The 26,219-nt window shown below is 35.4% G+C and overlaps 6 protein-coding genes and 1 pseudogene across 9 annotated transcripts in view; 3 read left to right on the top strand and 4 right to left on the bottom strand.

Moving 5' to 3' along the window:
- The first annotated feature begins 2,056 nt into the window (after nucleotides 1–2,056).
- LOC120269058 (pumilio homolog 2-like) lies at nucleotides 2,057–9,682 on the top strand. Its single transcript, XM_039276345.1, has 13 exons — nucleotides 2,057–2,559; nucleotides 2,656–2,665; nucleotides 5,395–6,581; nucleotides 6,671–6,812; nucleotides 6,931–7,038; nucleotides 7,123–7,335; nucleotides 7,410–7,520; nucleotides 7,586–7,780; nucleotides 7,880–8,054; nucleotides 8,632–8,673; nucleotides 8,784–8,996; nucleotides 9,084–9,551; nucleotides 9,648–9,682. Exons 1-13 carry the CDS (start codon nucleotides 2,057–2,059, stop codon nucleotides 9,680–9,682), a joined length of 3,402 nt encoding a protein of 1,133 aa, XP_039132279.1.
- Nucleotides 9,683–9,794: 112 nt separating this feature from the next.
- On the bottom strand, nucleotides 9,795–11,156 carry LOC120269057 (putative cyclin-D7-1). Its single transcript, XM_039276344.1, has 6 exons — nucleotides 10,881–11,156; nucleotides 10,714–10,800; nucleotides 10,541–10,639; nucleotides 10,257–10,434; nucleotides 10,057–10,121; nucleotides 9,795–9,950 (listed from the first exon to the last, which is right to left on the bottom strand). The coding sequence occupies exons 1-6, from the start codon at nucleotides 11,154–11,156 to the stop codon at nucleotides 9,795–9,797; spliced, it is 861 nt and encodes a 286-aa protein (XP_039132278.1).
- Nucleotides 11,157–12,938: 1,782 nt separating this feature from the next.
- On the bottom strand, nucleotides 12,939–15,055 carry LOC120268787 (annotated as a pseudogene).
- Nucleotides 15,056–16,785: 1,730 nt separating this feature from the next.
- Nucleotides 16,786–20,902, bottom strand: LOC120268253 (D-xylose-proton symporter-like 3, chloroplastic). The gene is made up of 14 exons (XM_039275694.1): nucleotides 20,602–20,902; nucleotides 20,433–20,511; nucleotides 20,297–20,356; nucleotides 20,162–20,228; nucleotides 19,943–20,067; nucleotides 19,634–19,735; nucleotides 19,145–19,522; nucleotides 18,903–18,950; nucleotides 18,733–18,795; nucleotides 18,537–18,617; nucleotides 18,274–18,372; nucleotides 17,963–18,100; nucleotides 17,694–17,869; nucleotides 16,786–17,007 (listed from the first exon to the last, which is right to left on the bottom strand). Exons 1-14 carry the CDS (start codon nucleotides 20,880–20,882, stop codon nucleotides 16,797–16,799), a joined length of 1,908 nt encoding a protein of 635 aa, XP_039131628.1. The 5' UTR covers nucleotides 20,883–20,902; the 3' UTR covers nucleotides 16,786–16,796.
- Nucleotides 16,948–17,661, top strand: LOC120268255 (subtilisin inhibitor CLSI-I-like). Of its 3 annotated transcripts, none has more exons than XM_039275697.1 (2): nucleotides 16,948–17,032; nucleotides 17,212–17,661. In XM_039275697.1, exons 1-2 carry the CDS (start codon nucleotides 16,966–16,968, stop codon nucleotides 17,442–17,444), a joined length of 300 nt encoding a protein of 99 aa, XP_039131631.1. In that variant the 5' UTR covers nucleotides 16,948–16,965; the 3' UTR covers nucleotides 17,445–17,661. The 3 variants fall into 3 exon arrangements, with proteins under 3 accessions (XP_039131631.1, XP_039131632.1, XP_039131633.1); XM_039275698.1 differs by having other exon boundaries at nucleotides 17,224–17,660; XM_039275699.1 differs by having other exon boundaries at nucleotides 17,236–17,659.
- Nucleotides 20,903–21,697: 795 nt separating the features above from the next.
- On the bottom strand, nucleotides 21,698–25,471 carry LOC120268254 (transcription initiation factor IIA large subunit-like). 2 transcript variants are annotated; one of them, XM_039275695.1, is made up of 11 exons: nucleotides 25,176–25,471; nucleotides 24,925–25,092; nucleotides 24,595–24,810; nucleotides 24,356–24,410; nucleotides 24,185–24,243; nucleotides 23,846–23,968; nucleotides 22,798–22,926; nucleotides 22,630–22,684; nucleotides 22,339–22,517; nucleotides 22,169–22,252; nucleotides 21,698–21,962 (listed from the first exon to the last, which is right to left on the bottom strand). In XM_039275695.1, the coding sequence occupies exons 1-11, from the start codon at nucleotides 25,290–25,292 to the stop codon at nucleotides 21,939–21,941; spliced, it is 1,209 nt and encodes a 402-aa protein (XP_039131629.1). In that variant the 5' UTR covers nucleotides 25,293–25,471; the 3' UTR covers nucleotides 21,698–21,938. The 2 variants fall into 2 exon arrangements, with proteins under 2 accessions (XP_039131629.1, XP_039131630.1); XM_039275696.1 differs by having other exon boundaries at nucleotides 24,356–24,407.
- Nucleotides 25,472–26,061: 590 nt separating this feature from the next.
- LOC120269056 (thylakoid lumenal 15 kDa protein 1, chloroplastic) overlaps nucleotides 26,062–26,219 on the top strand; it is a 3,357-nt gene continuing 3,199 nt past the window's right edge. The window contains exon 1 of the mRNA XM_039276343.1: nucleotides 26,062–26,068. Within this exon, the coding sequence (XP_039132277.1) occupies nucleotides 26,062–26,068 (7 nt within the window). The remainder of the gene's footprint in view (nucleotides 26,069–26,219) is intronic.

Genomic DNA, 26,219 nt, shown 5'->3' with positions numbered 1-26,219 from the left:
CTAGATGTCGCAAAGTGATTACATTTTCAAGTTCAATTCTCCTGCTTCATCTTTTATTATTTTGAGAATCAATTATATGCTTCTCTTTTGAATTTCTATAGCCTAGCTAAGTTAGCAAGAACTAAGAGATGGATCGGTTATTTTCACTTTTTTGAGGAGGAGTATTCAATTCCATGGATCTCCTGCAAAGCAGGAGTGTGACCTTGTCAACCAAGCCCTAATTTCCCTACCGACTAGTCCGCTTTAGAGCTTTCTATGTTGCTTTGGGAGGAGATCACTTTCTCAACACCCAAGAGCTGTGGTTGTTTTTTTATTTTCTCTCTACTCTCAATAGTGGACTTGTTCTATCTTTCTTGCTGTTAGTCTTTTTATACTCCTGTATTTTATACTGTTGTTTGTTTTATAATAAATCAATGGTTTATCCATTTTTATCAAATAATAAATAATAAAATAAATACATAAATACAAAAAAATAAAATTTCGATCAAATGAAAACCTATGAATATCTGGAAAGAGTTCATGTCAATTAGTAAGCTTGTAAATCATAAAACCCATCATCCTTAATTATCAAAGAGGGGGATAATATGTACTTAAATTAAAGCACAAAGAGTATAGTCAAGTTTTTTCCACTTATGGTATATATATATATATATATATATATATATATATATATATATATATATATATATATATATATATATATATATATATATATATATTTAAATACCTAATTATTGAAAAATTAAGTTAAATAGAAAAACTATTTATCATCTAACACTTGAACTATTAAATTCAATTGATTGAGTGCAACATTGTGACAACAATTAATTCAACTCTAATTATTTCACTGAAATGCTTCAAGTTTGAAGTTTTTAGTTTCATATTTGAGTTAGTTCATCCTTAAAAATAACAATAACAATATTAACTCCCAATTATCACTCATAAAATGACAAATAATAAATTACATTTATTCTCAAAAGATCTCAAGTCTCTGAATAAATATAATTTAAACTTAGTTACGATAAAACACTAAAAAAAAAACACTTTTATCTAGGTAACGATAAAATAAATATAAAATAAATTATGTCGTATTCAGAACAAAACCACGAAATAATTGAAGCTAGCATTTGACTAAATTTTATAAATTGATATTAAAAATAAAAGAAAAGGAAAATACAAATGAGAAATAAAAGCCCATTTTTGCCCAAACCAATGGGCTCCCAAAAAAACTCAACTTTATTTAAGAGATTTTTTTTTAAAAAAAAATAAAAATAAAACCAATTTTCTTAAAAAAAAAATAAATATAAAAATTTGTAAGAATTCCAATTATGGAAGGTAACAGAAAATAAATGCATCCTTGGATATCTTTGAATACAGCATTAATTTATTTTTATTAATTGAATTTCATGCATTTATTTCCGCACTTAAACAACCCCCTGCGTATTGAATCCCTTGTAATAACTCAATCCCATGCATTAATCCTCGACACGTGGAAAGATCTCAGACGTTCATTTCTAGGCCAACGGCTCAGATCATCTCAAATGCCAACTCATCCCTCATTTATCACGCTCCTCTCTTCTTCTCTATATATCTCTCCCTCTCTTTCATGGTGCCACTTCACACTTCGCTCTTTGCTCTCTTTGCACTTGGTTCTTGGCTCCGAGGATCGATTTCGATGATGATGGCGGCGAGTTTCGGCGATCGGTGACCTTTATCGAGCTTCAACCATCATCAAAATCCCATCTTTGGTCTCCGATCATCATATCGACGCCCATTTCTTGCCTCGCCGGCGAGGCTTTTGTTTTTAAGCTTTGAATTTGAGGTTTTCGATCTTGAAATGGAGTTTTATATTGTTTTTGTATCAAAAGCTTGATCCTTTTTTGCTTAATCTGAGTGTTCAGAGTTAGTAGCTTCGATTTCGAGGGAGGGAGAGGGAGTCGCTGAGGTTTGATCTCTTTTCCTGGTTTTTCTTCGTTAGATTTTCCTTTTTTTCATCGGTTGTTTTAGATTGTTTATAGGTTTGAAGTGCTCGATGAGCTCGCTGTCGAATTCGGGGATGAACCTCGGCCGTGAAGAGGCTGAGTTGGTGCTTTCTCAGAGGAGGAGGCGCCAGGCGGCGGCTGGCGATCTTCAGGAGGAGTTTGAACTCAGAGAAGGCACCTCCTTACCGCCATTTTTGGAACGGATGTTCGATGGTCTCCCCGAGATCACCTGCGACGAGATGTCGGAGGAGGAGTTCCGGGCCAGCTACTTTCGTGCTAATCGTAATCCTAGACTGATCCCCTCGCCGGAGGAATCCTATGATGATCGCAGGATCGAGCAGAGTTCTCGTAGTTTTGGAGGGACTGCCGACCAGAGGAGGTCCAGCCGTGCCATTGAAGAAGGAAGTAACTCCTTGTTCTCTTGGCAACCGGATTTTGGTATTTGGCGTGAACGTCAGCGTGAGCGTGAGCTTGCAATTAGGAATGCTTTCAATTCTCAGGGAGATGGATTGATTGGTTTGAGAGTGAGTTTTATTAATGATTTTGAGGTGCATTTTCACTTCACTTCATATAAGTTGTTAGTTTTGATTCTTGTTAGTTTTCTGATGTTTATTATTCACTGTTGCAGTAAAAGTTTTGATCTGTTTTTAACTTTGTTTTATGTTTTTTTCAGGAATGCTTCGGTTTTTTTGGTGAATTGCTCTGTTCTATTAGGAGTGTTATTTGATTGTAGTATTGGCTGCGTCCCTCATTGGATATTCAAGCTTGTTTCGATCTTGTTGTGTCCTAGATTTAACTTTGTTCGAGTAGGAATAGATAGGATTACTTTGTCGGTAGCTCTGCGTTGTCGTATTCGGTTTTATTGCTTCAGATATTATTTAATTGTTCTGTTCTGTTCTATTCTATTTGTTAAATTTGGTTATGTAATTAGTTTCCTATTATTGATAGATATCACTGATGCATAAAAGTTTGATCTTTTAATATTCTTACATGTGTTTGTTAGAAAGGGTTCAAAGTAGTAGTGAATTGATCTCTTCTGTTTGAAATACCATTTGCATTTACTATTGACTGTATTCTTTCATTGGATATTTGATTTTGTTTCAATCTTATTGTTATGGATTCAGTGTTTTCTATATTTAACTTTATTAAACAGGAATATCTAAGATTAATTTATTGTTAGTTCTGCATTGTCGTTTTATTGCTTAGATATTATTTAATTGTTCTCTTCTATTTCTTAAATTTGGTTCTGTAATTAGTTTTCTATTATTAATAGATATCATTGTTGCAGTAAAAGTTTGATCTTTTCACATTCTTACATGTGATTGTTAGAAAGGGTTCAAAATAGTGGTGAATTGCTTTATACTGTTCTGTTTAGAATACCATTTGCATTTACTATTTACTGCATTCTTTCATTGGACATTCGATTTTGTTTCAATCTTGTTGTTATAGATTCAGTGTTTTCTATATTTAACTTTGTCAAGCAGGAATATCTATGTTTACTTTGTCGGTAGCTCTGCATTATCATATTTGGTTTTACTGCTTCATATATTATTTAATTCTTCTGTTCTATCTGTGAATTTTAGTTTTGTAATTAGTTTTCCATTATTGGTATATCGCTAGTGTAGTAAAAGTTTGATCTTTTAACTTTTGTGTATGTGTTTGTCAGAAAGGCCTCAAACTAGTATTGAATTGCTCCGCTCTGTTCTGTTTGGAGTATCATTTACATTTATGATTGATTGCATTCTTTAATTGGATAATCAATTTTGTTTCGATCTGCTGTCATGGATTCAGTGTTTTCTATATTTAAATTTCTTAAGCAGGAATAGCTAAGATTAATTTGTCGTTATCTCTACATTGTCGTGTTCCATTTTGTTGCTTCATAGATTATTAAATTGTTCTATTCTATTAGTTAGCTTTTGTTCTGCAATTAGTTTTCTATAATTGGTAGATCACCATCTTAGTAAAAGTTTGATCTTTTAACTTTCTTATGTGTTTGTTAGAAAGGCATCATATTAGTAGTTAATGGCTCTGTTTTGTTTGGAATATCACTCACTTTTACTATTGACTGCATTGAGATATTTGATTTTGGTTCTATCTAACTGTGTCATAGATTCAGTGTTTTCTATATTGAAATTTCTCAAGCAGGGTTGGCTAAGATTACTTTATCGCTAGCTCTGAATTGTCGTGTTCTGTTTTGTTGCTTCATAGATTATTAAATTGTTCTATTCTACTAGTTAATTTTTCGTTCTGTAATTAATTTTCTATAATTGGCAGATCATCAGCTTAGTAAAAGTTGTCTTTTAACTTTCTTATATGTGTTAGTTAGAAAGGTTTCAAATTAGTAGTGGATTGCTCTGTTTCATTTAGAATATCATCTACATTTACTATTGATTGTATTCTTCCATAGGATATTCGAATTTGTTTTGATCTTGCTGTCATGGATTCAGTGTTTTCTATATGTAACTTTGTCAAGCAGAAATAGTAAGATTAATTTGTTGATAGCTCTGCATTGTCGTATTCGGTTTTGTCTCTTCATAGATTATTGAATTGTTCTATTCTATTAGTTAATTTTGGATTATGTAATTAGTTTTTTATATAATTAGATCACCTCTTTAATTTTAACTTTCTTATATGTACTTGTTAGAAAGGCTTCAAATTAATAGTAAATTGCTATATTCTATTTGCAATATCATTTACTTTTACTATTGACTGCATTCCTTCATTGGATATTTAATTTTGTCTCCATTTTGCTATGTAATAGATTAAGTGTGTTCTATATTTAACTTTCAAGAATAGGAATAGCTAAGATTACCTTATTAATATCTCTCAGCATTGTCATGTTTGGTTTTGTTGCTACATAGATAATAAAATTTTTCTGTTCTGTTTGCTAATTTTATTCGTGTAACTAGTTCTATATTGTTGATAAATCAGTGGTGCTAGAAAAGTTCAATCTTTTAACTTTTATTTTTTGTGTTCATTAAGAATTCCTTGGTTTATTGCTGAATTGTTCTGTTGTTCTATTTGGAACATCATGTTCTTCATTCGATGTTACAATTTATGACATCTCTTCTACATTGTCGGATTTCGATCTTGTTTCATCATAAATTCAGTATTTTCTATATTTAACTTTGCCAAAATACTCATGAAATTGTTTGCTTGATCTAACTTTGTTGACAGCTTTGCATTGTTGTATTCAATTCTATTGCTTCATAGATTCTTCGTTTTCTCTATTGAATCATTGCCGGATCACTAGCAAGCATGGCGAATACCTACTGTTACTTTATCTTTTGTTCTATATTTTTGTATTCCAACTTTCTGGTTCCATAGATTCAGGAAGAACTGGATTTTGTTATTTTTGATTTTTTTTGTCATATATTGCTACTGATTTCTCATTGAATAATCTCTATTTCAGGAAGAACTGGCCTCTGGTGCAACTCGTTTGCAATCTCCATCATTCCCCCAAAATTATAACCTTTCTGGTCATCCTATCAACTCATCAAACACTTCTGATAGTACCCGTTTAAGCGGGTTGCAATCTGGAGGGAGAGCGCAAAATGCAGCAAGCTTTCTGCCAACAGGGCTTGCTTCCCATTTAGGATCTCAGCATATGATGAACACTGTTCCTAATCAGCTTGCGCCAAGTAGGAATGCTCAATATGGTGATCTATTGTCTGCTTTATCTGGAATGAATGTCAGGACAGTCAATACATTTGATGATCATGCCACAATCTTAAGGCAGCAGCAAGAAATTGAAAGCCGACCGATACATGTCGTAAACTCACAGGGCAGTGAGAACCTTGGTGTTCAGCAGCCTGTCTTTATTAGAATCGGCACTATGAACTTTGGCTTGCCTTATTTCCAACCGTCAGCAATGCCTACGAATACTGGGTTCCAGTTGAATAATATGACAATGAGGCCGGAAGGTCAGGTAGATCTCCGTGGTGTTCGAGCTCCATTTCCGGTTCAATATCAGAATGCTAATGCAGCTTATGCAACTTTCGGACCCAATGAATACATGGTGAATCCTGTAGTACCAGCAATGCCGCCGAATGTTGTCTGGACAACTAATGTACCTCATCAATTCCATGGACCCTCTGCTGCTCCGTTGCCTCGTTCTCATGGTGTCGAATCTCTTGATCCTACTGCATTAGCAGCTGCTTTTTCCTCTGGCCAACCTATGAATTATGCAGCAAGCGCAGCTTCTGCTCAACGTGCTGAACGGGACTACATGCAATATCTGAGATTGGCTGATCATGCAACTCAAATTGTAGCCAACGCTGGTGAATCCTCAGTAGCTGATTCTTATAATGAGATACTCGGCATTCAGAGAGCTTATCTTGAAGCACTGATTCAACCGGATAGACGGCCAGTTGTGAGGCAGGGTCAGGTTGCATCCAATGTTTCTTTAAACCTTTGTGTGCCAATGCCGGATGTTGAGAGTCCTTCACCGAGTCCTGGTGTGGAAAACTTGAGTCGATCTGTTGATGCTATTGCCACTACCGAAGAAACTGACCCTATGGTTCTTTTGGAGGAACTCAAGAATAGCAAAACCAGGGGTCTTCAGCTTCATGACATTCTGGGTCATGTTATTGGGTTCTGGTATATGCAACACTTGCATCATTGCATGCTATTCTTAATTTAGCAACACTGTAATAACTTACATGTTTGATTACTCTATGCTTGTCCAGCACTGATCAGTATGGAAGCCGCTTCATACAGCAGCAACTTGAAATTTGCACAGCAGAGGAGATGCAGATGGTGTTCAACGAAGTCTTGCCCGAAGCACTTGCATTGATGAATGATGTGTTTGCCAATTATGTGATCCAGAAGGTTCCATGTTTCTTTCCTTTGATTGCTTCTTATTGTTGTTAATCTTTATTGAATGTTTCCCGGTGTTCAATTCGTGTTCAATACACATTGCATTGCTCACAATTTGTTTTCGTACTAGTTTTTCGAGTTTGGAACTCACTCTCAGATAAGAACATTGGCTGATAAACTCACTGGACGTGTCTTGGAACTCAGTTTGCAGATGTACAGTTGTCGAGTTATTCAGAAGGTATTTTAAAGAACATTTGCTTTAGATCTTTTACTAGTTTTCCTGTTTTTTTTTCTCTAGCATTGCTTACCATATTGGATGCAGGCTATTGAACGTACTGAGTTGGACCAGCAATTGAAATTGGTACAAGAATTCAGTGGCCATGTCATAGAATGTGTATTTGATCAGAATGGAAATCATGTTATTCAGAAATGTATCGAGTGCATCCCTTACGACGGAGTCCGATTTATGATCATATCTTTCTTTGGTCAAGTTAAGGCATTGTCTTCCCATCCATATGGCTGCCGTGTTATACAGGTTATAGACAAGATCATATATCTCATTTTTCTTTTGTCATTTTACACGGTATTAATCACAATTCATGAATACAGAGGGTTTTGGAGAACTGCTCTGATCCCGACTCCCATACAATTGTGATGGGTGAAATCATGGAAAGTGTTAGTGACCTTGCTAAGGACCAGTATGGCAACTATGTAATTCAGGTGAATTATCGATCAATTGGATTGGATTGGATTGCATTGCATTGTTCTAACATAAATTTTTGCAGCATGTGCTAGAGTGCGGACATCCTGAAGAGAGATCTGCAGTTATCAGAAAATTCATTGGTCAAATAGTTCCGATGAGCCAACAGAAGTTCGCTTCCAATGTTGTTGAGAAGTGTTTTGTTTTCTGTTCTCCTGAAGAGCGTCAAGTTTTGATCAATGAGATACTTGGAGACAATGAAGACAATGAACCCCTGCAGGTCTTTGACATCCCTCTCTTTCTCTTATTGCCTTAATGCATTTATCATCCTGTATTGAATATGAAACTTTGACATTTGTTTGTTTTTTTTTTTTCTTAGGAAATGATGAAAGATCAATTCGGCAACTATGTCGTGCAGAAAATACTGGAAACTGTCGACAATCATCAACGACAGCTGATTTTGTCCCGAATAAAAGCTCACTATGACTCACTGAAAAGATTCACTTTCGGAAAACATATATTCATCCGGGTCGAAAAAATTGCTGCATCTGAATGTACACTAATTAACTTCTCCAAACCAATTTCCAATTTGATTTCTGTCTCTACATAATTTAACAATCAATGTTTTCCTTCCCCTTGCAGCAGGTTTGGTACCAGAGTCTTCAACCTCATATCTCCCCTGATCGACATATCGAGTCGAACAATAAACCGGTGCAAGTATAAGCTGCAATCATTCATCTTTCCTGATTGCAAATGAAAATTTGCCTTGTTCTTGTTCTTTCATGTGTTGATTGAAAGCAGCTCATACAAACACTGAAGTCTCATTTCATCAAATTTATATTTAGCTATTTGTGTAATTGAGATGATGGTTAAGCTTGATAAACAGAAGACCATGCAGCCTCTCTATATATATATATATATGTTTAAGTGATTCTTCCATTTCAACCTTGTTTCCATTGGTTTGTTTGTTGGTCAACGCTAAGTCAACGAAATATTCCATGTTGACACGTGGCAATTTTCTGGCACGTTAACTGACTACTATCACGGTCCTCCCCTTGTTTGACAGGTTGGTTATCTATATATATATAATACATATATACACACTCTTTTATCTCTTGTTTCTAGAAACAGGTGTAGAGATGGCTGAAGTTGATGGCTCACAAGAACAAATAGGTGCTTAATTAATTAATGAATGTGTGTATATATATATATATATATTAGTTTTTTTAATTAATTTGAATGCTTGGCTTTTCAATGAGTGTTGTTTATGATTTTGTTTAAAGAAGATCAATGGCAAATGCAAAGAAGTCCTCACAATCACCATGGAAAGAAGTCTATCATGTTGAAGGTGAAGGACAAGGCTCTCAAATGGAGGCATATGCTTGCAAAGAAGCATGGTCACCATAAAACCAATGAAGAAGCAACACCGATACCTTTCGGAGTTCATGAAGATAACAATGGAGGAGAACAGGACCCTGAATTCCATGGAGCTCCTAGTATTTAATTTTCTTTGTTTTCGATGAATTATTAAAACAATGTTTGATGATGATGATGATTATGTTTTTATTTTGTAATTAATACAGTGTATGAATCAGAGAGATCACCGAAGTTTTACATTGAGAGATCATCGAGGCAATCACCGAGGAAGCCGAACGTGGAGTTGGAGATGAAGTATATGTTTGATTCTCATAAGAAAAGAGAACCACACTTGTGCCACCTTAATGCTTTCAAAGAGACATCGACAGAGACGACAACGGCGAAGGAGATGGTGTTGAAGATGCTTACACCTGCATGGACTAAAGTAAATGAGATCAAACAAGAAATCTCATATGATAAATGTGTTTCTTTGATGAAGAATGTAATGCATAAAATGGAACCAAGTGAAGATGATAAAGCTCTTTGTGATGTGCTCACTGAAGCTGCATTGTCTTACAATGGAGTTGCAGAGATTGAGGGAGTTGTAAACAAGTTGAAGAACACTCTGTTTTCTCTACTAGGACTTGACAAACAATCAGATGTGCCGATCCCCACATCGGCAAATCCTCACACAGGTACGTACATAAATAATCAAATATATATATATATATATATATACAATAAAAATAATAATTGAGTTTTATTGATGATTTTGCTATCATTGGATGCAGTGCCAGTTGATGAAATGGATTGGAGGAGACATTGAGGAGAATTGAAGAAGATTACTGCATTTCATTGAATCTATGTACATTTGCTTCTTTGGAACTGATTGTATCATCAATGTATCTTATAGTTTATATATATAAGAACAATGTTAATTAAGGTTTGGAGGATTTAAAGAAGCCATTAATGTCAATGTTGATGGTCTGCATGGGAATGACTGTGACTGGACTTGGTGGGCAGCCATGATTAAACTTCATCCATGAATTAGCATTGTACTCTTGCATGATTTTGCAACCCTTGTTTATAAGTTCCTGAATAGCAAGAAGCATCACGTGAATCATGAGAATAATATATAACCATGCATGCAACCGTAGGATCAAGATCAAATGGTGGGAAAATACAATCAAGTAGTCTTACCCTTTGTTCTTCAGTGAATAACAACATAAGATCATTCTCTGAAGCTTTGAGGCTGCATTGGATTGCTGATGCAGCAATTTCACATGGCTTGAACTTGAGAAATCTTAAGTCTAAATTTGTTGATTTGATCGATTAGTCGATTGAAATCATTGAATCGGAGATGAAATTAATTAGATTGGATCGATGTATTTATATATTACCTAAGAGAGCATGGAGGAGGAGTTGGGTTGATATTTGGTAAGCTCCTCGGTGCCGGATTAGTAGATCAATGTAGGAGAAGGATGTCACACTTGAGAGCCTCCAATTCAGAGCCTTGAGTAGTGAGAGTTCCATTTGTTGTATTGTGCTTGACTTGAATGTGTGCTCCAATTCCTCAATCTAAAGAATTCAATTAATTAATTTGCTAATTATAAGAGTTTTGAGAAGATTAATTGGAGAATTATATATTAAGTATATATATGTATATATATATATATATATATACCTGGAAATCATGGAAAGAAGGGATGATAACTTCATCAAATTTGGAAGCAATTGATATACATGCAATAGTTAGTAACTCTATCATCCATGTTTCCCATTTCTGCAATCAATGTTAATGTTGTTATAATTGAGGTCAAGAAGATGAATTAATTAATTAAGCTCTCTGTTACTTACCAAAGAAGAGTTCATGGAGATGAAACGATCAAGATAATTCACAGCATTGAATGTAGTTCTAAGTGATACATGAAGTCTACCACAAACCTGAAATGCATAATTAAGAACATATATTGATATATAAGAGAATTAATAAAGATATTGACTGAATTATATATAAATAATACCAGGAGAATGCATTTGACTGATTTGGATCTGGAAGTGGATAAGTGAGAGCTTGATTGGAGATGATTTAGATAATAAAGATGAGGTTGATAGACATGCTCTCTTCTCATGTATTCCTGAAAAGCAAACTTGATATCTTCTTGTTCTTGTTCTTGTTCTTCCTCTTCAGTGATATGATCTTCACCAGAGTTGATACATCCAAATAACACAGGAGAAGAAGATGAAGGACTTGAAATCATCAATTCCTCATCACAAAGTAACAATGGACTACCTTCCATCTTCTTCTTCTTCTTCTCTCTCAAACTCTTGTACTTGCAGTCAATATATATAATTGAGTGAGTGAGAGATGAACAAATGACTGATATATATATATATATATATATCTCAAAAGCTCAAATAAAAGCTCATCTATTTATATATATATATATATATAAATAGATAGATAGATAGAGAGGGGGAGAGAGAGAGAAAGAGACAAAGATGAACAGATGACTTGTATATATATAGACATATCTATATAATGAGTGGTCATGGTTAATCAAAAAAAAATATATATATATATATATATATATGTAATAAAAGCTGAAAGAAAAACAGCTGATAGAGAGAGGGAGAGAGAGAAGGATGAAAGTGTAAGTACGTGGGAAAGAGATGAACTAATGTTTGTACAACTGTTTTTCAAACAAATATGGGATGCATGGCAGTTAACGGACTCACGTAACCCGGGAACATTGGAGAAGGTGGGAAAGTGCTCTTAATTACTTGCTTACTTTTAATTAATTAACAACTAATCTAAATTAGCTAGACACTTGAGAGATATTATATATATGTATTATATATGGATGTATATATATGGATATATTTAAGGGTTGGATTGGTTGGTGAGCTTTAAAAACTAGTATGACTGTCCTCATGAAGGGTGGTAAATGCCTCCATTTTTAGGTGCCTCACACTCTAGTTTTAACTCCACACGAGGTTGGTCTTGTTCTTCATTTCCTCATTATTTATGAATGATGCCTTCCTTCTCTGATTCCCATGCATCACCAATCACTACCATCCCAAACTTTAATTTGTATTACTATTTATAAGGCCCTTTTACTTTACTCAAAAGTCCTTGTGAACTTCTTTACATGCTCCTTTGATTTTTCTTTTTCTTTTTTTTTTTTAAAGAATAAAGATAGGTTTAAATTTATAATCTTATATATATATATATATATATATAAAAATTATTTACAAAATGAACTGTTAAATATAGTTGTTGAATTATTACATCAAAAAGTTAACTTGTTATATAAAATATGCAATTGTCCATATGGTAAAAAAAATAAAAATTCTTTGTTACATTTATTTATAGAACTAAAGGTTGTTTTATATATATATTTTTTTATAAAGTGGATAAACTACAAATGCATTAAACGGAGAAATAGTACAAATATAAAGAGACCCACAGAATAAGAAAAAACAAAAATTTTTATACTTTTTGTCTGAAAAAAATCTGTTAGAATGCTTGGGGAAATTTTAAAAAAAATACACAAGTCTAAATAAATAAATAAATATGAAGGTTAAAACAAAAAAAAAAAAACAAGAAAAGACAGAGGAGCTTTAGGTAAGTTGGGAAATTTATAGGGACTTTGTAGTAAATTAAGGGAAGTATATGCATGGATCCACGTGCTCTGTTCTCATTTGATGATTTGCATGGATTGTGTACATACTCACACAGCATAAGTTCTTGGAAAATCAGCAACAACATATCAGAGATTCAGAATGCTTGCTAATGAATTCATGAGATGGTTTTTAGTGATGAAGAAGAGGTTGTAGAAATCTTTCATTGATATATAGACACAACAAAAGAAGATAAAAAAGAGTTAATTGGGACCATTCACGCTTTGTGCTCTGTTTCAAACCAACTCGTGAACAATATAATGTAATGGAATGTTACAGCTTTCATCTTTTCTTTGCATTGATGATTGAATCTTGTTTTTTATTTGCATATATATAAATATAGACAATTTGGAACAAACATAAAAAGTTTCAGAAAAGAAAAATAAATCTATGTTCAATCTGATTTACATTGTTCAACTGTGTAATGTACATTGGTTTACTGATGTTAAACATCAGAAAAATTGGTTGCAAGTGAATGATATCGAGTAGTGTTGTTGTTGTTGTTGTCGTCGTCTCTGAAACTGAACGAAGAATCATCGGCAATCCAAGACTCTTTGGACAATAATGGAATAGGAGCAGAGCCATCCAATGCTTGCATTACAGCTCTCATTGCCGGCCGATAGTTTGGATTCGGATGAGAACAAAGCAAACCGAGCATCAACACGAGTTTCATCTCTTCAGTGTCGTAATTCTCCCTTAAATTTGCATCTCTGGCATCCAAAATTTGATCTTTTTTCCAGCATTCATACACATAATCCACCAAAATCATCTCTTCGGGCATCGCTTTTGCATCTATCGGTCTTCTTCCACATGCCAACTCAAGTAGAAATCCACCAAATGCATACACATCAGTGCTAGTATTCGCCTTTCCAGTGTTCGGCAACTCAGGAGCAAGATAACCAAGAGTACCGACGACGTGAGTTGTCTGCGGATCACTCCCGTGATCATACAACCTCGAAAGACCGAAATCTCCAAGTCTTCCATTCATATCACAATCTAATAAAATGTTACTAGCTTTAACATCTCTGTGAATCACTACTTGTTCCCACTCTTCATGAAGATACAAGAGACCAGAAGCCACTCCTTTGATTATCCGAAACCTCTGTTCCCAATCAAGCAGTGACTTTGGCTCATTGAACAGATACCGATCCAAGCTCCCGTTCGACATGAATTCATAGACAAGCAAGAGTTCTCCTTCTCTTCGACAGTAACCGAGAAGTCTTACTAAATTTCGATGGCTTAGTTTTCCAATGCTGATAATTTCGGCGATGAACTCCCTCATTCCTTGTCTTGATTCATGAGATACCTTCTTCACTGCAACTTGAATGTTAGTTTTTGGAAGCACTCCTTTGTAGACTCTCCCAAATCCTCCAGCTCCCAAAAGCTCTTTGTCTTCGAATCCCTTTGTGGCTAAGAACAAGTCCTTGTAGGAAAACCTCTGAGGTCCATACTCTGTTTCCCAATCTTCAAGCAACTCTGAATACCTTTTCTTCTTCCTCTTCTTGACCATCATCACCAACACAAAAGCCATCACCACTAACACCAAGCTCACGCCAATGACAGGCAAAAGAATGAACAGCAACAAAGGCTTAGACTTTGAAGGAACAAGAGGGAGAGATGGAAGCTTTGACAAGTCAAATGCTTGAGCTTTCCCGTTCAACATAAAGCTCCATGCTAAGATGTAATGAGATGTTGGGAAAGAACCAGTGGATGAAGTGAAACCAACATACATCTCATCCAAATACCAAAGATGAGATATTTACAACTTTAGAGATAAGAGGAACAGTTGGTTTTGGAACAGAGATTGGAGCTATTGTGACATTGAAAAGGCTGTTCTGTGATTGTTCAAACTCAATCCAAACCTGCAAAGGATCTCCACTCACAAGACTCAAGTTCTTAAAACCATCATCAGTGAAATAAGAAGCATGAGAAGCATAAATGGAGAATAAGCTGTTGAAATCAATGCCAACATGGTTGTTGTCAATGTCCCCAAAGTCAGGATTGAAGTTGGTGTCAAGCTCCACAGCAAGAACATGATTTGAAGGGTCACCAAAGCAGGTGGTTTGATTGAAGAGGCCAAGATATTGGCTTGGGAGAGTAGAAGAAAGGTTGATGGAGTTGGAGAGAGCAAAGGTGATGCCATGGCCAGTCAAGTCTTTATATTCAGGGATGATGGAGAAGATGAAGGAAGTGGAGAAGGAGAGAGGAAGACCAGAGGAAGAGTTTTTGAAAGGGAGAGGAGTTGGGAAGAAGACATGGCTCTTGTTTTGCTTTGAAGTGTCTGTAAGTCTCAAGAGGCCATTAGAGGTGATGCTTGAAATGCCATCAAGGTGAAGGTTGGAGTGTTGGAAGCCATTGAAGGTGAAGTTTGTGGTGGTCTCTAATGGTGATATGGAGGTAATCATGAAGAAGAAGAAGAAGAAGAGGATGAAGATGATGAACATCATCATCATCATCATCTTCTTCATCATAGTAAATGTGTTTGGAAGTTTTTTTTGCTTAATGCAGAGTTGAGATAAAGATTCTGAAGATTTATGGATAAAAGAATGAATGGAAGAATCATGGCTGCTCTATGGCTTAAAATATGTGTTTTTTTTTCTCTCTTTCTTGGTCAACAAAAGACTTAAAATTTTATATTAATTCAAAATATTAAGGCTGCTTATTCAAGGGCATTGGATGTTGATCCAACGGCTCTCAAAACCCACCATTTCCCCTTCCTCAATTCCCTTGTCCCCGACATCGGAAAGTGACTTATAAGGCTGTCTATTTTTCATTTCTCTTTCCCCAATTCCCTGTATACAACTTCCGAAGGTGACTTATGTGACTGTCTATTTTCCATTTTCTCATTTCCCCTTCCCCAGCCCCAACATCGGAAGATGACTTATGAGACTGTCTATTTTTAGGGCATGTTGGATGTTAATTCAAAAGCTCCAAAATAACCCATCTTTCGACTCGATTCTAGATTGCCCTTTTCATTCTCTTCCCCTCACTATCGCAGATGTTTATAAATAAGATTTATTCTAATATATATGACTAATTAATTTTTTTTCATTATTTTGTGTTTTTGCAAATCCTTCTTTATTGTAATTTTATTTATTTTTATTTTGTTTGTGCTCTTTGTTGTTTGAGAATTTCATATTTCCTTTCAATTTTTCCCTCAAATATTATCAGTTAAAATTAATATTTTATTTTAGAACACAACAATAATTAAATTAAATGACTCCTATAACCCCAATTAATAATTTATAACATTTTACGTGTGTGTGTGTGTATATATATATATATATAACTCAAACATTTATTTAATAAGGGTTTTTTGGTACACCATTTAAAATTTCAAATTATACACCTATTTTCAAAAAATACTTATATATATATATATATATATATATTAAAAAAATATTGATAACTTTTGTTGACCCTTTTCAATTCAAGTTCTAAGTCATTGAATTCTAAATTGGTTAAAGCTAGCCATGGATGGACTTGATCCAAATTGGGACCAATTTAATTCTAGCATTCAATATTGGCCCATTTGACTCTATCACATCACACCAATTTTCTCCCACATTTATTTATTTCTAAATTTATATTCTTTAATATCTTATTTATCTTTTCATATAATTGATTAAAAAAATTCAAGAAACCTGGTTGACCAATTAACCGGTTCTTTCGGTTACAAAATCAAATGAATCAAAATTTTAATTCACTTGTTTGCCTGCCAACCATCACCAATTTTTTTTAATTATATTATATTATATTATATTATATATATATATATAATATTATATTATCTATCTTTATTAAATAAATCAATTATTAGTTCATAAATGCAAGTGGCATGGCCAGCAACCTGTTTGTCCACAAGATTTATTCTGACATAAATTAATATTTTATTTAAACCAGAAAGGAATTGATTAAATTAAGTACTAATTAGAGATTTTAATTCCCTCATTCTAAGCAAGCTAATAATATAATATTATTTAATTATCAATTCTAACAATATCATGATATTGATGGAGATTGACAATTAATCTAATATTTTTTCCTTACATTCAATAATTTGACTAAATATATTTTATTTCTAACAAAAACTTATAAAGATAAGCAACTTTATGTAGACACCCCTATAACATTATATATTATGTATATATATAACTCTTATTATTATTATTATTATTATTATTATTATGTTACATTTAGGCAGTAAAATTAGAGGGGCGAAATGAAGATAAAACACTAACAATATATAAGAGGGACTAAACAGTAATAATATATAGATCTTGAAAGAACATTTCGGACAACAAAGCCGGCCTCAAATAAAAAAATTTCTTGCTTTTTAGTCCCTGTTTTATGCCATTCAAGTTTGATAAATGACAAAAGAGCACCACATCTTCATAAAACATTGAAACAAAGAAAACACATCCTATGAAAAACCCAACTCTTGTTCTTTTTCTTATCTTCTCCATCCTGATAATGGCAGAGCAGAAACAAGGTGAGTTCTTTTCATTTCTTTATTAATTTCACAATGAATTCTAATTAGTTGTCGATAATTTAACGATCATCATAAGGCTAACATCTTACAGTAAATAATATAATCAAATCATACTAATCAAGGTTCAAGTGTGGTTTTCAGTTTTCTATAAATATCTTCAAAAGTTTGTGTCTTTTAAGTGACAATCTCAGATGGTGTGGAAGGTGAGACAGGGCAGCAGGGAAGCCGGAGAATCGGCTCAGGTGCAAAAACCGAGTGGCCGGAGGCAGTAGGACTCACAGCTGAGGAAGCAAAGGCTAAGATAAAAGAAGACGCGCCTGGACTTAACATCCAGGTCATCCCTCCTAACAACTTTGTTACCATGGATTACAACACCGGCCGGGTTAGGGATCTTCATGGATGCTACAGGTAAGGTCAAGAAGACTCCAAAGGTTGGCTAGGCTTCCTATGTTTGTCGATCCGATGTCATCTAATAAAACACAAAACAATGATGTCTATGTTGGAAGTTTGAGACTAATGCTTGTATTGTATGGTATGTAGTGTTATGCTTCTTGGTTTATAAAAGCATTTATGGAATAAAAAAAAAAAAGTGAATTTGCTATTGCAGATAGAATATCTAGTCATTGATGGAAATTAAGATGGCAAGTGATACAATGCTTACCGAAATATGTTTACACGTTGTGAAAGGAGGATGTAGGGTTTTATTTTAAAGATCTTTGATTCAATTTTCTCTAAACTCAACCCTTTTGTCTCCGGGACATAGAGGATGACGAAGAGAAGTGAGAGCAATGCTATGGCACCAAAGACGAAAAAAAGATTGCCTGCTCCCAGCAGCTCCTGCAGAATTATATGCATGAATAAGTTTGATGAAGAACAATATCTAATTCGTGTCGATAAAATTAGTCAGATTAACTTGTTGTGTGATAGTACCTGCAACGGTGAAAAGGCAAAAGTCACAAGAGCATTAGAGCCAAAGTTGGTAAGAACTGCGAGACTTATTCCACGTCCTCTTGTTCGAATAGGGAAAATCTCTGATACCATTAGCCAACTAATAGGACCAAAAGACACCTACATAACATTTCATGCAGGTAACAAATTTCAGTAGATATTCAGTGAAAACATTAGCAAAACTGTGGTTGCATAAAACCATTGTCTTGTAACTACAGAAATGAGATCCATCATCAGAGACATTTGGATATTTACATACATAATTGACATTTGAAAAATGAAAAGAATAATACCTGGTATGAGCCAACATACAAAAGTAAAGCACCAACTGCGACAAGAGGAAGGCCTGAAAGACCTTTGTAGTAAGCACCAAGAAGGAACAAAGATAAAACCTGTATCACGAAAGAGGTGCAATTATTTTCCTGTGAATGAAAACTGGAAACTACACTTCGGTATTGCTTCTGTAACATAAATTTTCAGATGTAAAAGTAGCTCCTTAAATTCTCCCAAAAGTAGTTCCATATGATTGCAAAGTACAGTTATGAAATATACATACAATTCCGCCAACACCTCCAATCAATAAGGGACGTCTTCCAAGGTCATCAACTTTTAAAACAGCTACCCCAGTCATCAGTAGCTGCCAGATGAAAAAAGTCTTAAATTTTCATGATTTACTGGTGCTAAGTCTAGACAAGTAGATGATCATCTAGAATTGAGGTTCAAATTCCAAACAAAAGCATACATCCTCTCACCTTAAAAGACCCAATAAGCACTGAAACTTTAGCAGCATCAGCTGCAGCAGAAAATCCAGCACTCTGCAAAACATTGTCAGTATCAAAATCTAAAAATGGTAAAAGGACCAAAACTTTAAAGCCTACTTCCAACCAAGCACTGAATGTGCCTCCATGTTGAAGTTAAGTACCTGAAGAATGGATGCCGCATAGTATAACACACTCGGTTGCCCAGTTATCTGTCATGATTAAATCCAACCAATTAGCAACAGGACTCCACCATCCATTTGCATTGAAAGAACTACAATCACTCAATTCAAGCAGGTTATTCAGCATACACACTGATTTATCCTAAAAGTCTAAGACAAAAATCACATAGATATTAAATGAGTTATTCATTACGAAGAACATATAAGATAGAGAAAATTAGTGCCTGCTGAAAAAGGACCAATCCACCGCCAATTATGAAGGCCTTCAAACTTGCTCCTTCAAACACTTCCCATAAACTTCCCTCAGGTTTCTCCTCAGCATAAGCAGTCTTTAAGGAGTTCAGAGTATCATCTATCTGTTTTTCAGAAGCTTTATCACCGGGTGGACGACCCCTGAGTTTTCCTAGGGCATAGATAGCTTTCTCTCTATTTTCCTGTAAAGAACTTTTGCCTTGAACAGCCCTGAGCAATAGCCATCTTGGGGATGGTGGCAAACTCCACATCCCTATTCCCATTAAAATGGCAATTGCCGCGCTGGAACCATACATGTAACGCCATCCACCAACAGCATTGATCTCAAAGCTTCCAACTAGGTAACCTAGCTGCATGTGCATTCCACTTATTTATTAGCCATATAACTAGAAAATTAAGTAGTTCTAAGGGAGGGGTGGACTGAAAGGGATCAGTAAAATTTAACAACACAGGAAGAATACCAATATCCCAAGAACTATAAAGAGCTCCTTTAGAGATATCAATGTTCCACGTATTTGTGAGGGGGCAGTCTCAGCAATATAGAGGGGAGCTCCATGCATAGCCTGTAATTAAGTTAAGACATGACTGGTTGTTGGAAATTGATGCAAATTTTGGCTTGCTTCATTTACATAAGTTAAAAGAATAACAATAATAATTTGGAAATTTTCCCATGAATGAAAATAATATTTTACCCGATTATGCATAGATTTTAGAAGATCCAAAAATGATGCCATAGAAATATATAATAGAATCCACTGAATAATACGTACCAGACCTATACCAATGCCATAAAGACACCGGCCTAATATAAGAACCAAAAGCTCCTGCGCACTCCCAGTAATCAAACCACCAATTAAATAAAATGCAGCAGCGGCAATTAGCTCCCTTCTTCTTCCTTAACCAACAAACGCACAGAATCAGCTAAAGATGCAAGCAAGTAACAATGTCCATCCAAAAGATAGCTCAAAAAGAAACATCAAGAGATGTACCGAGAAAATCCGAAACAGGATATGCAAGGAGGGATCCAGCAAGAGCTCCATAAAGGGATCCACTAACCTACACCCAAAAGCAAAAGACTGACCATATACATAACCTTCAAATGCTTATAGAAGGAAAGGAATTACCACAAGGCCAAGCTGCACAGAAGAAAGGTTGAACCAGGTGGTACCACTGAGCTCAGCTGACTATCATAAAATCAAATCAAAAAGCTCGCCATTGTTAACAAACAACCAATGAATAGAAGAAGATGATGATGAGTACCTGCAAAGAAATGGAAGCAACAGAGGTGGCACCAATGTCATAACCGAAGAGAAGTCCTCCAAGTGCTGGAAACAGGAACCTACCACCATATGAACCAAAAGGCGCAACCTTTGATAAAGTTCATCGGGCATATAAAAATTGAAACTTTATAAAAAAATAAATGAATTACGGAAGAATGACAGAAGGCCAAGCAAAGGCCTCAGCCTCCGCAGCATCCGAATCAACCACACCATCCCCAGAAGAAGGAGGAGGAGGAGAAGGAGAACTTTTGGCGACAACTCTGAGTCGTGACTCTGAACAGTGAAACAAAGCTTTGGGAAATGGAGAAGATGAAAGAGGAGAGACTAATTGGTGACTCCTGAAGAGATCCTTGCTAAAATTCGCAACTCCAGGGCCCCGAGATCGAGCTGAGAATCCAATTATTGGTAAAGGAACCGAGATGCTCGCCATTGATGCCGATTATTCCTCACTTTCCTCTCAGTATAAACAGTAAAATTAAGGTTAACACTAGTGCTATTTATACTTGGGAAAAAACTAGTCCAGGTTCAATGAAAAACAATATTGAAGATTCACTGGCACCACAAATTAACAGTCCTAAAGTCCGCAACTTGCGGTCATTAGGACTAAAAAACCCACTCTTTTATACCAATTTCTACCGCAATCTTTCTCTCAGGCAAAACGTCGAACACCTATCGGGCAATGTGGAAAGAGAGAAGAAAGGCTATGGAGAACAAGACGAACTCAACGAGAAGGCTGCTGCAGAGCTTAGCTCCGGCATCGTTAGAGATCGAGGCGAAGAACTCGTCGTCATCTTCGGGGGAGGATTCAGAGAGCCGCTGTTGTCGTCGCTGATGCTCCAGCCTTCGCCGTTATTGATGGAGAATGTGATGGGTTAGAAGAGAGGAAGGGAGTTGATGGAGATGGCGCCGGAGCCAGCCGGAGCTCCGGGCGCTGGCTCATTGTCTGAATGTTCAACAGGATGTCGTCCACGTGTCCGCCATCAGTGGCTATGGCTTGCTCGTTTATGTTGCTTTAATTTTCGTAAACCTTTTCTTCTTCTTTTTTTTTAAAAAAATAGTTTTTATTTATTTTTCTTTTTTATCTTGTTTATTTTAGAGATCGTTCATTTGCTTTGCTACATAGATACAAAACAAAATATAATTATAAGAAAAATCCAGGAGTAAAAACAATTACTTAATAACAATGCCTAGCAAGAAAACAAGAACAAAGAGGAGCAGATCAGCTGCTCTTTTTTTTTTTGCTTCTTTTTTTTTTAATAAAGAAATATGAGATGCAAAATTTACAAATCAATGCAGCAGTTAAGAACATAATAGGGAAAACAATTTACAAAGTCCATTTAGATTGAGATCTTTCATAAAGAAAATGGGCAATGCTGAAAATTACTCAGTGAGAAGGTTTTTTTTTCCAGCAACAACTCAACAGCAAGTGCTTTTCTTCCCTCAGTCTGAGTAAGTCGATCATGAACTTCCCGCGAAAGTCATACTCTCAAAAATCAAATTCTCCGTTCGCCTGCGAGATTTATTACCAAATAATAAATGTAAACATTATATAAAAGAACTACTTAATTTAAGTGGATCAGGCAAAAATGCAACTCACAATGAAGGTTAACTCCAAGTAAATCATTAACACTTTGATGATACTACTAATTTATTGCATGAATTCTAAACCTTTCGGAAATAAAACATTTCTTAGACGAGTGTTTAAGATGTCCATACCTTATTGAAAAGGATATCCCTGCCATTGATATGCATTATTCCATCTTTGAGAGTGCATTTCCATCTGCTTTTAGTCCTAGAGACCTGTAGCTCAGTTGCAGAAAAAGGGTATCAGAAAGAGGCACACATGAATCAAGTTAGTTACTACTCTTATCAAAGATGCAACTTACCTTGTCAAACTGAGCAAGAACTAAATGTTGTGTAGTTGGCTCGTCTTCTCCCCGCTCATCCTCTTCTAGATCTTCGTCATCATCGTCATCTTCATTCAGAGGAGGCTCATCATCCTCCACGGCTTCACTTTTAGTTGGTTTTGGTGTGCCAACAACAGGAGTCGCAGCTCGTAACTCAACTATATATAATAGTTGAAGTTCGAAAGTCAATAACCAATAAAGTTTATCAAACTATTCCAAGTTAGAGAAATTTCGCTTAAGCAATGGACATTAGTCATGTTAAGATTTTACCATGTTCTGAAGGAGTATTATAATCTTCACTGGCAACTCCTTGATAATGGAACATCTACCAAAGATGAACACAAAGAGGGCTAAAGGTTAAAAGTAAGAAAAAAGAGGAACAAAATGATACATCCCCTGAAAAAGCAGACAGACTGGATTATTAATAACTATACATACATCATCATATTCATCATGTACCCCATCCTGCTGAGGAACAGCTTGCACAGTTTTATCCCCTTGACCATATAGAGCTTTAGCAGTGGTATTTAGTCTACCATGATTGGCGGAATTCGGGGTTCCAGTTGTCTGAAAGGAAGCAGACAATTAAAATCTCATAAAAGGCTCCCAAGAAGGCTCCATATTCAATAAACCACATGCTGGTGGTGCATACAAGAAAAGATTTCGTCTTGCAAGGAAAGGTGATAGAAGAAGGAAACATTCGCCATGAAGCAAAGTTATTCAGATCCAAAAACCATATGATGGTTTTGCTCCAAAAGAACTTTTTTTACAGCTTCAATCATTCATTATCCAACTGGACTGTAAGAAAAGTTTATCTATGACTAACATAATTTGAGTTTCTTGAAAACTTTTTGCACAAATAAACATCCAAACAGACCAAATGGTTCCTAGGTATTTCAATAATGGGAATATATGTAACGCACGCAAACTTCACAAACGAACAAGAAGGAAATAAGTCTCACAGTTTCAAGTCCTTTGCTATTGAGATGGCTACACTTACCTTGGAAAAATAAAAAAATTATAAGGAAGAAGAAAGAGGCCCAAATTATTCATAGAGAAACACAAGTATCTGGAGGTTTATATAGAATGCTACACAAATTCAAGTTTCTAAAATTTCTCATCCACAAAGAGTCTGCAGTTAGAAACATACTATTGATGCAATGGTGGGGGGAATCAGCAGTAACAACACCCATAGAAGTCAGATATATTCGTCACTATCCAGATGAACTGGATCTAAAAGCTCATCAAAGTAGATAGCTAGACCGCATAGTGAACTCTCCAAACCTAACTCTCACAAGAGCACTTGATTCCAGCAATAGCACGTATTCTTTCCAGAATAATAAAAGTATTTCAACTAAAAAACATTGAGAAACATTTTATGACAAGAAGCTCTTTTGACTTTAAAAAGAAACTAACCTAAACCAAAATCAAAATACATGAAAGAAAGAAAAATTCTCAGATTTCCTCAGCTCACAAAGATACACACCTCAGGAAGAAAAAATTCTATTGTGGCATCTCCACTTCCATCTTGTTGTGGAATATGGCCCTTAGAATTCAACTGAGAAGCATAATCATCTCGTTTACGTTTGCCAGATATTGTAAGGAAGTCCTGATCATCCATATAGAAAGAAGTTAAAGCTAGGCATAACATGATCAAGTATAAAAGCAACCTTTTATTTGAAGGTCTGTAATTTATAAATAAAGTTGTAACTTCCTTCTGCATTAATGTGGAGCATCAATAGACAACAAAAAAAATCAGCAAGGAAGCCACATGCAGTAGATTGTAAATACAAAGATTTTAAGAAAACCTAAAAAGAAGACATGCCTGAGTCATGCTTGGATGAGCAGCTCCTCTCTCCAACTCCTCACGGGCTTCAACATAAGCTGCATTACAAATCATCAAACCAGTTATAGTGCTTCTCCATCAGCATTTCAGATGTCAGTAACTTCGCAGCCACACTCATGTGTATGCTCAACAAAGTCTTTCTACACTTACCCACATTAACATCAACACCCAAAGACCTCTGATTCATCCATGGAGAAGGTGGCTGCTGTATAATTTAGAAAAGGGAAAAAGCACACGCTCAGGACTTAATCTAAATCTACATTTTTAGCCAAAAATCAACGAAATCAACAACCAAAAAATTCTCGTGGATCAATAAATGTCTCCTTTCATTTTGTGCAAAATAAAAAATTATACAGATTAGAAATCAGAATACTGGGGAGATGACTTGCCATGAAAGGACTAGGTTTTCCAGCCTCTGGATCAAGACCATTCCGGTCATCACTAACAGAACCATAATCAGAAGAGCCTGTACGGATGTTATACTGATCCATTATCCCTGGCAAAGGAGTCTGAGGCATTCCCGGCAATGGAGTCTGGACCATTCCCGGCAATGGAGTCTGAGCCAATCCCGGCAGTGGGGTTTGCATGGGAGTCTGCAACGGAGTCTACACCCATTCCCAAGTTCCCAACATTCAAACCAGATCATCAGTCAAGCAACTAGATCTATAAAAAGGGGACTTCCAATCGCTAAACAAGCACCAAAAAGCCAGGAACCTCACCGGCGGAAAAAGCATCTCAGCAGTAGGAGTCTCGTACTCCTCCGGAGGGCCTTCATAGGGCATATTCAGATCATGCACCGGGGTAATAGCACCACCAGGCCTGGGAATCGATTGCCGCTCTATAATCCCAGACAGAACCCCGCACTGCACCATCTTCATCTCCCACGACTGCAAATCACTCTCAATCAATCAAACAATAGAAATCGATCCCAAAACCAACAAATTTGCCAACAATCCAGCGAGAAAATTACCGCTTGGAGTTCATTCAACACCGACTCGCCAGCGCCTGAATTGATGAACTCCTCACGAACCTTATTCACGACATCATCGATCACATGGATATACACGGTAGAGACGCCGCTAGACATCACCGGCCGCCGAAAAAAACACAGCCGGAGAACAAAAAACGGAGAGAAACCTCTTCAAGATCGGATTGAGATGAAGGGAAATAGCATTAGAGAGAAAGATCGGAGACGATGAGGTCTAGGGTTTGAACCACGGCGACGATCGATGGCGGAGGCCGTGGATGGGTGGCGGACTAGAGAGCTGAGACTTAAGAGAAGAATATAAATAGGGTTGCATCCGTGAGCGGGTAGTGGGCCACGTGTCGATAAAGGGTTATATTCGTAAATTCGAATACTAAATTATTTATTAATCCCTGTAATTTTTCAAACTTATCGTCTTTATATATTTTTTTTAATTGTTTGTTAGTCCGTGTTTTTTCCTCTATTTCCGTTGGAGTCCATCTTTGTCAATATTTTGCTGAAATTTTCAAATTTTTTGTATTTTTATTTATAGAAAACTTTCTCTAATCTATAATTTTTTTATTTTTAATCCAATGATTATTTTTATTTTTATTCTTCAGTTTTTTTATTATAATATTTTATTTTTTTTCCTATAATTAAACAATAAAAACATTTCAACATAAAAAATAACTAAATAAGATAATTTTTTAACTCATGAAATTAAAGTCAATTTCCCATCACCCAGCATAATTAAGATGCCACCTTGATTTTTACAGATATTCCACAATTGTCATAAATTTCTGAAACGCAATTTATGCCCAAGTCAAATTCAAACTTTTCCTTTGCCCTAAAATTTTTCTTCATTTTTATTCTTTATGTTTAATGTTTTAAGATGATTGGTTAGGAATTTTATTTCTATATTAATATTTTTTTTATTTTAAAATAGACATTAAACCTTCTTCTAACTCTCCAAAATTAAATTCATTTTTTCATTACTTATAGTGACGCAAGAGTAAAACAAATCCTTCACGTCTTATTTCATTGATGAAC

This window comes from Dioscorea cayenensis, chromosome 9, assembly GCF_009730915.1.
Source record: "Dioscorea cayenensis subsp. rotundata cultivar TDr96_F1 chromosome 9, TDr96_F1_v2_PseudoChromosome.rev07_lg8_w22 25.fasta, whole genome shotgun sequence".
NCBI classification, from domain to species: domain Eukaryota; kingdom Viridiplantae; phylum Streptophyta; class Magnoliopsida; order Dioscoreales; family Dioscoreaceae; genus Dioscorea; species Dioscorea cayenensis.
This window is presented reverse-complemented; position numbering and strand designations above follow the sequence as displayed.

What these genes read in the sequence shown, in the direction of transcription:
- LOC120269057 (XM_039276344.1), bottom strand. Translation starts at nt 11,156, where the DNA reads ATGGAAGGTAGTCCATTGTTACTTTGTGATGAGGAATTGATGATTTCA. An exon ending in TCTCCATGAACTCTTCTTTG is followed by an intron (nt 10,640 to 10,713) that starts GTAAGTAACAGA and finishes CATTGATTGCAG; the next exon opens with AAATGGGAAACATGGATGAT. An exon ending in TATTCACTGAAGAACAAAGG is followed by an intron (nt 9,951 to 10,056) that starts GTAAGACTACTT and finishes CTTGCTATTCAG; the next exon opens with GAACTTATAAACAAGGGTTG.
- LOC120268253 (XM_039275694.1), bottom strand. Translation starts at nt 20,882, where the DNA reads ATGGCGAGCATCTCGGTTCCTTTACCAATAATTGGATTCTCAGCTCGA. An exon ending in GATTGGTCCTTTTTCAGCAG is followed by an intron (nt 18,951 to 19,144) that starts GCACTAATTTTC and finishes TAATCATGACAG; the next exon opens with ATAACTGGGCAACCGAGTGT. An exon ending in TTGGAGGTGTTGGCGGAATT is followed by an intron (nt 18,373 to 18,536) that starts GTATGTATATTT and finishes TTCGTGATACAG; the next exon opens with GTTTTATCTTTGTTCCTTCT.
- LOC120269058 (XM_039276345.1), top strand. Translation starts at nt 2,057, where the DNA reads ATGAACCTCGGCCGTGAAGAGGCTGAGTTGGTGCTTTCTCAGAGGAGG. An exon ending in GGTCATGTTATTGGGTTCTG is followed by an intron (nt 6,582 to 6,670) that starts GTATATGCAACA and finishes ATGCTTGTCCAG; the next exon opens with CACTGATCAGTATGGAAGCC. An exon ending in TGGCTCACAAGAACAAATAG is followed by an intron (nt 8,674 to 8,783) that starts GTGCTTAATTAA and finishes TTTTGTTTAAAG; the next exon opens with AAGATCAATGGCAAATGCAA.
- LOC120268254 (XM_039275695.1), bottom strand. Translation starts at nt 25,292, where the DNA reads ATGTCTAGCGGCGTCTCTACCGTGTATATCCATGTGATCGATGATGTC. An exon ending in TGTTGAATGAACTCCAAGCG is followed by an intron (nt 25,093 to 25,175) that starts GTAATTTTCTCG and finishes AGTGATTTGCAG; the next exon opens with TCGTGGGAGATGAAGATGGT. An exon ending in TACATGATGAATATGATGAT is followed by an intron (nt 22,685 to 22,797) that starts GTATGTATAGTT and finishes CATCTTTGGTAG; the next exon opens with ATGTTCCATTATCAAGGAGT.
- LOC120268255 (XM_039275697.1), top strand. Translation starts at nt 16,966, where the DNA reads ATGAAAAACCCAACTCTTGTTCTTTTTCTTATCTTCTCCATCCTGATA. An exon ending in AATGGCAGAGCAGAAACAAG is followed by an intron (nt 17,033 to 17,211) that starts GTGAGTTCTTTT and finishes GTGTCTTTTAAG; the next exon opens with TGACAATCTCAGATGGTGTG.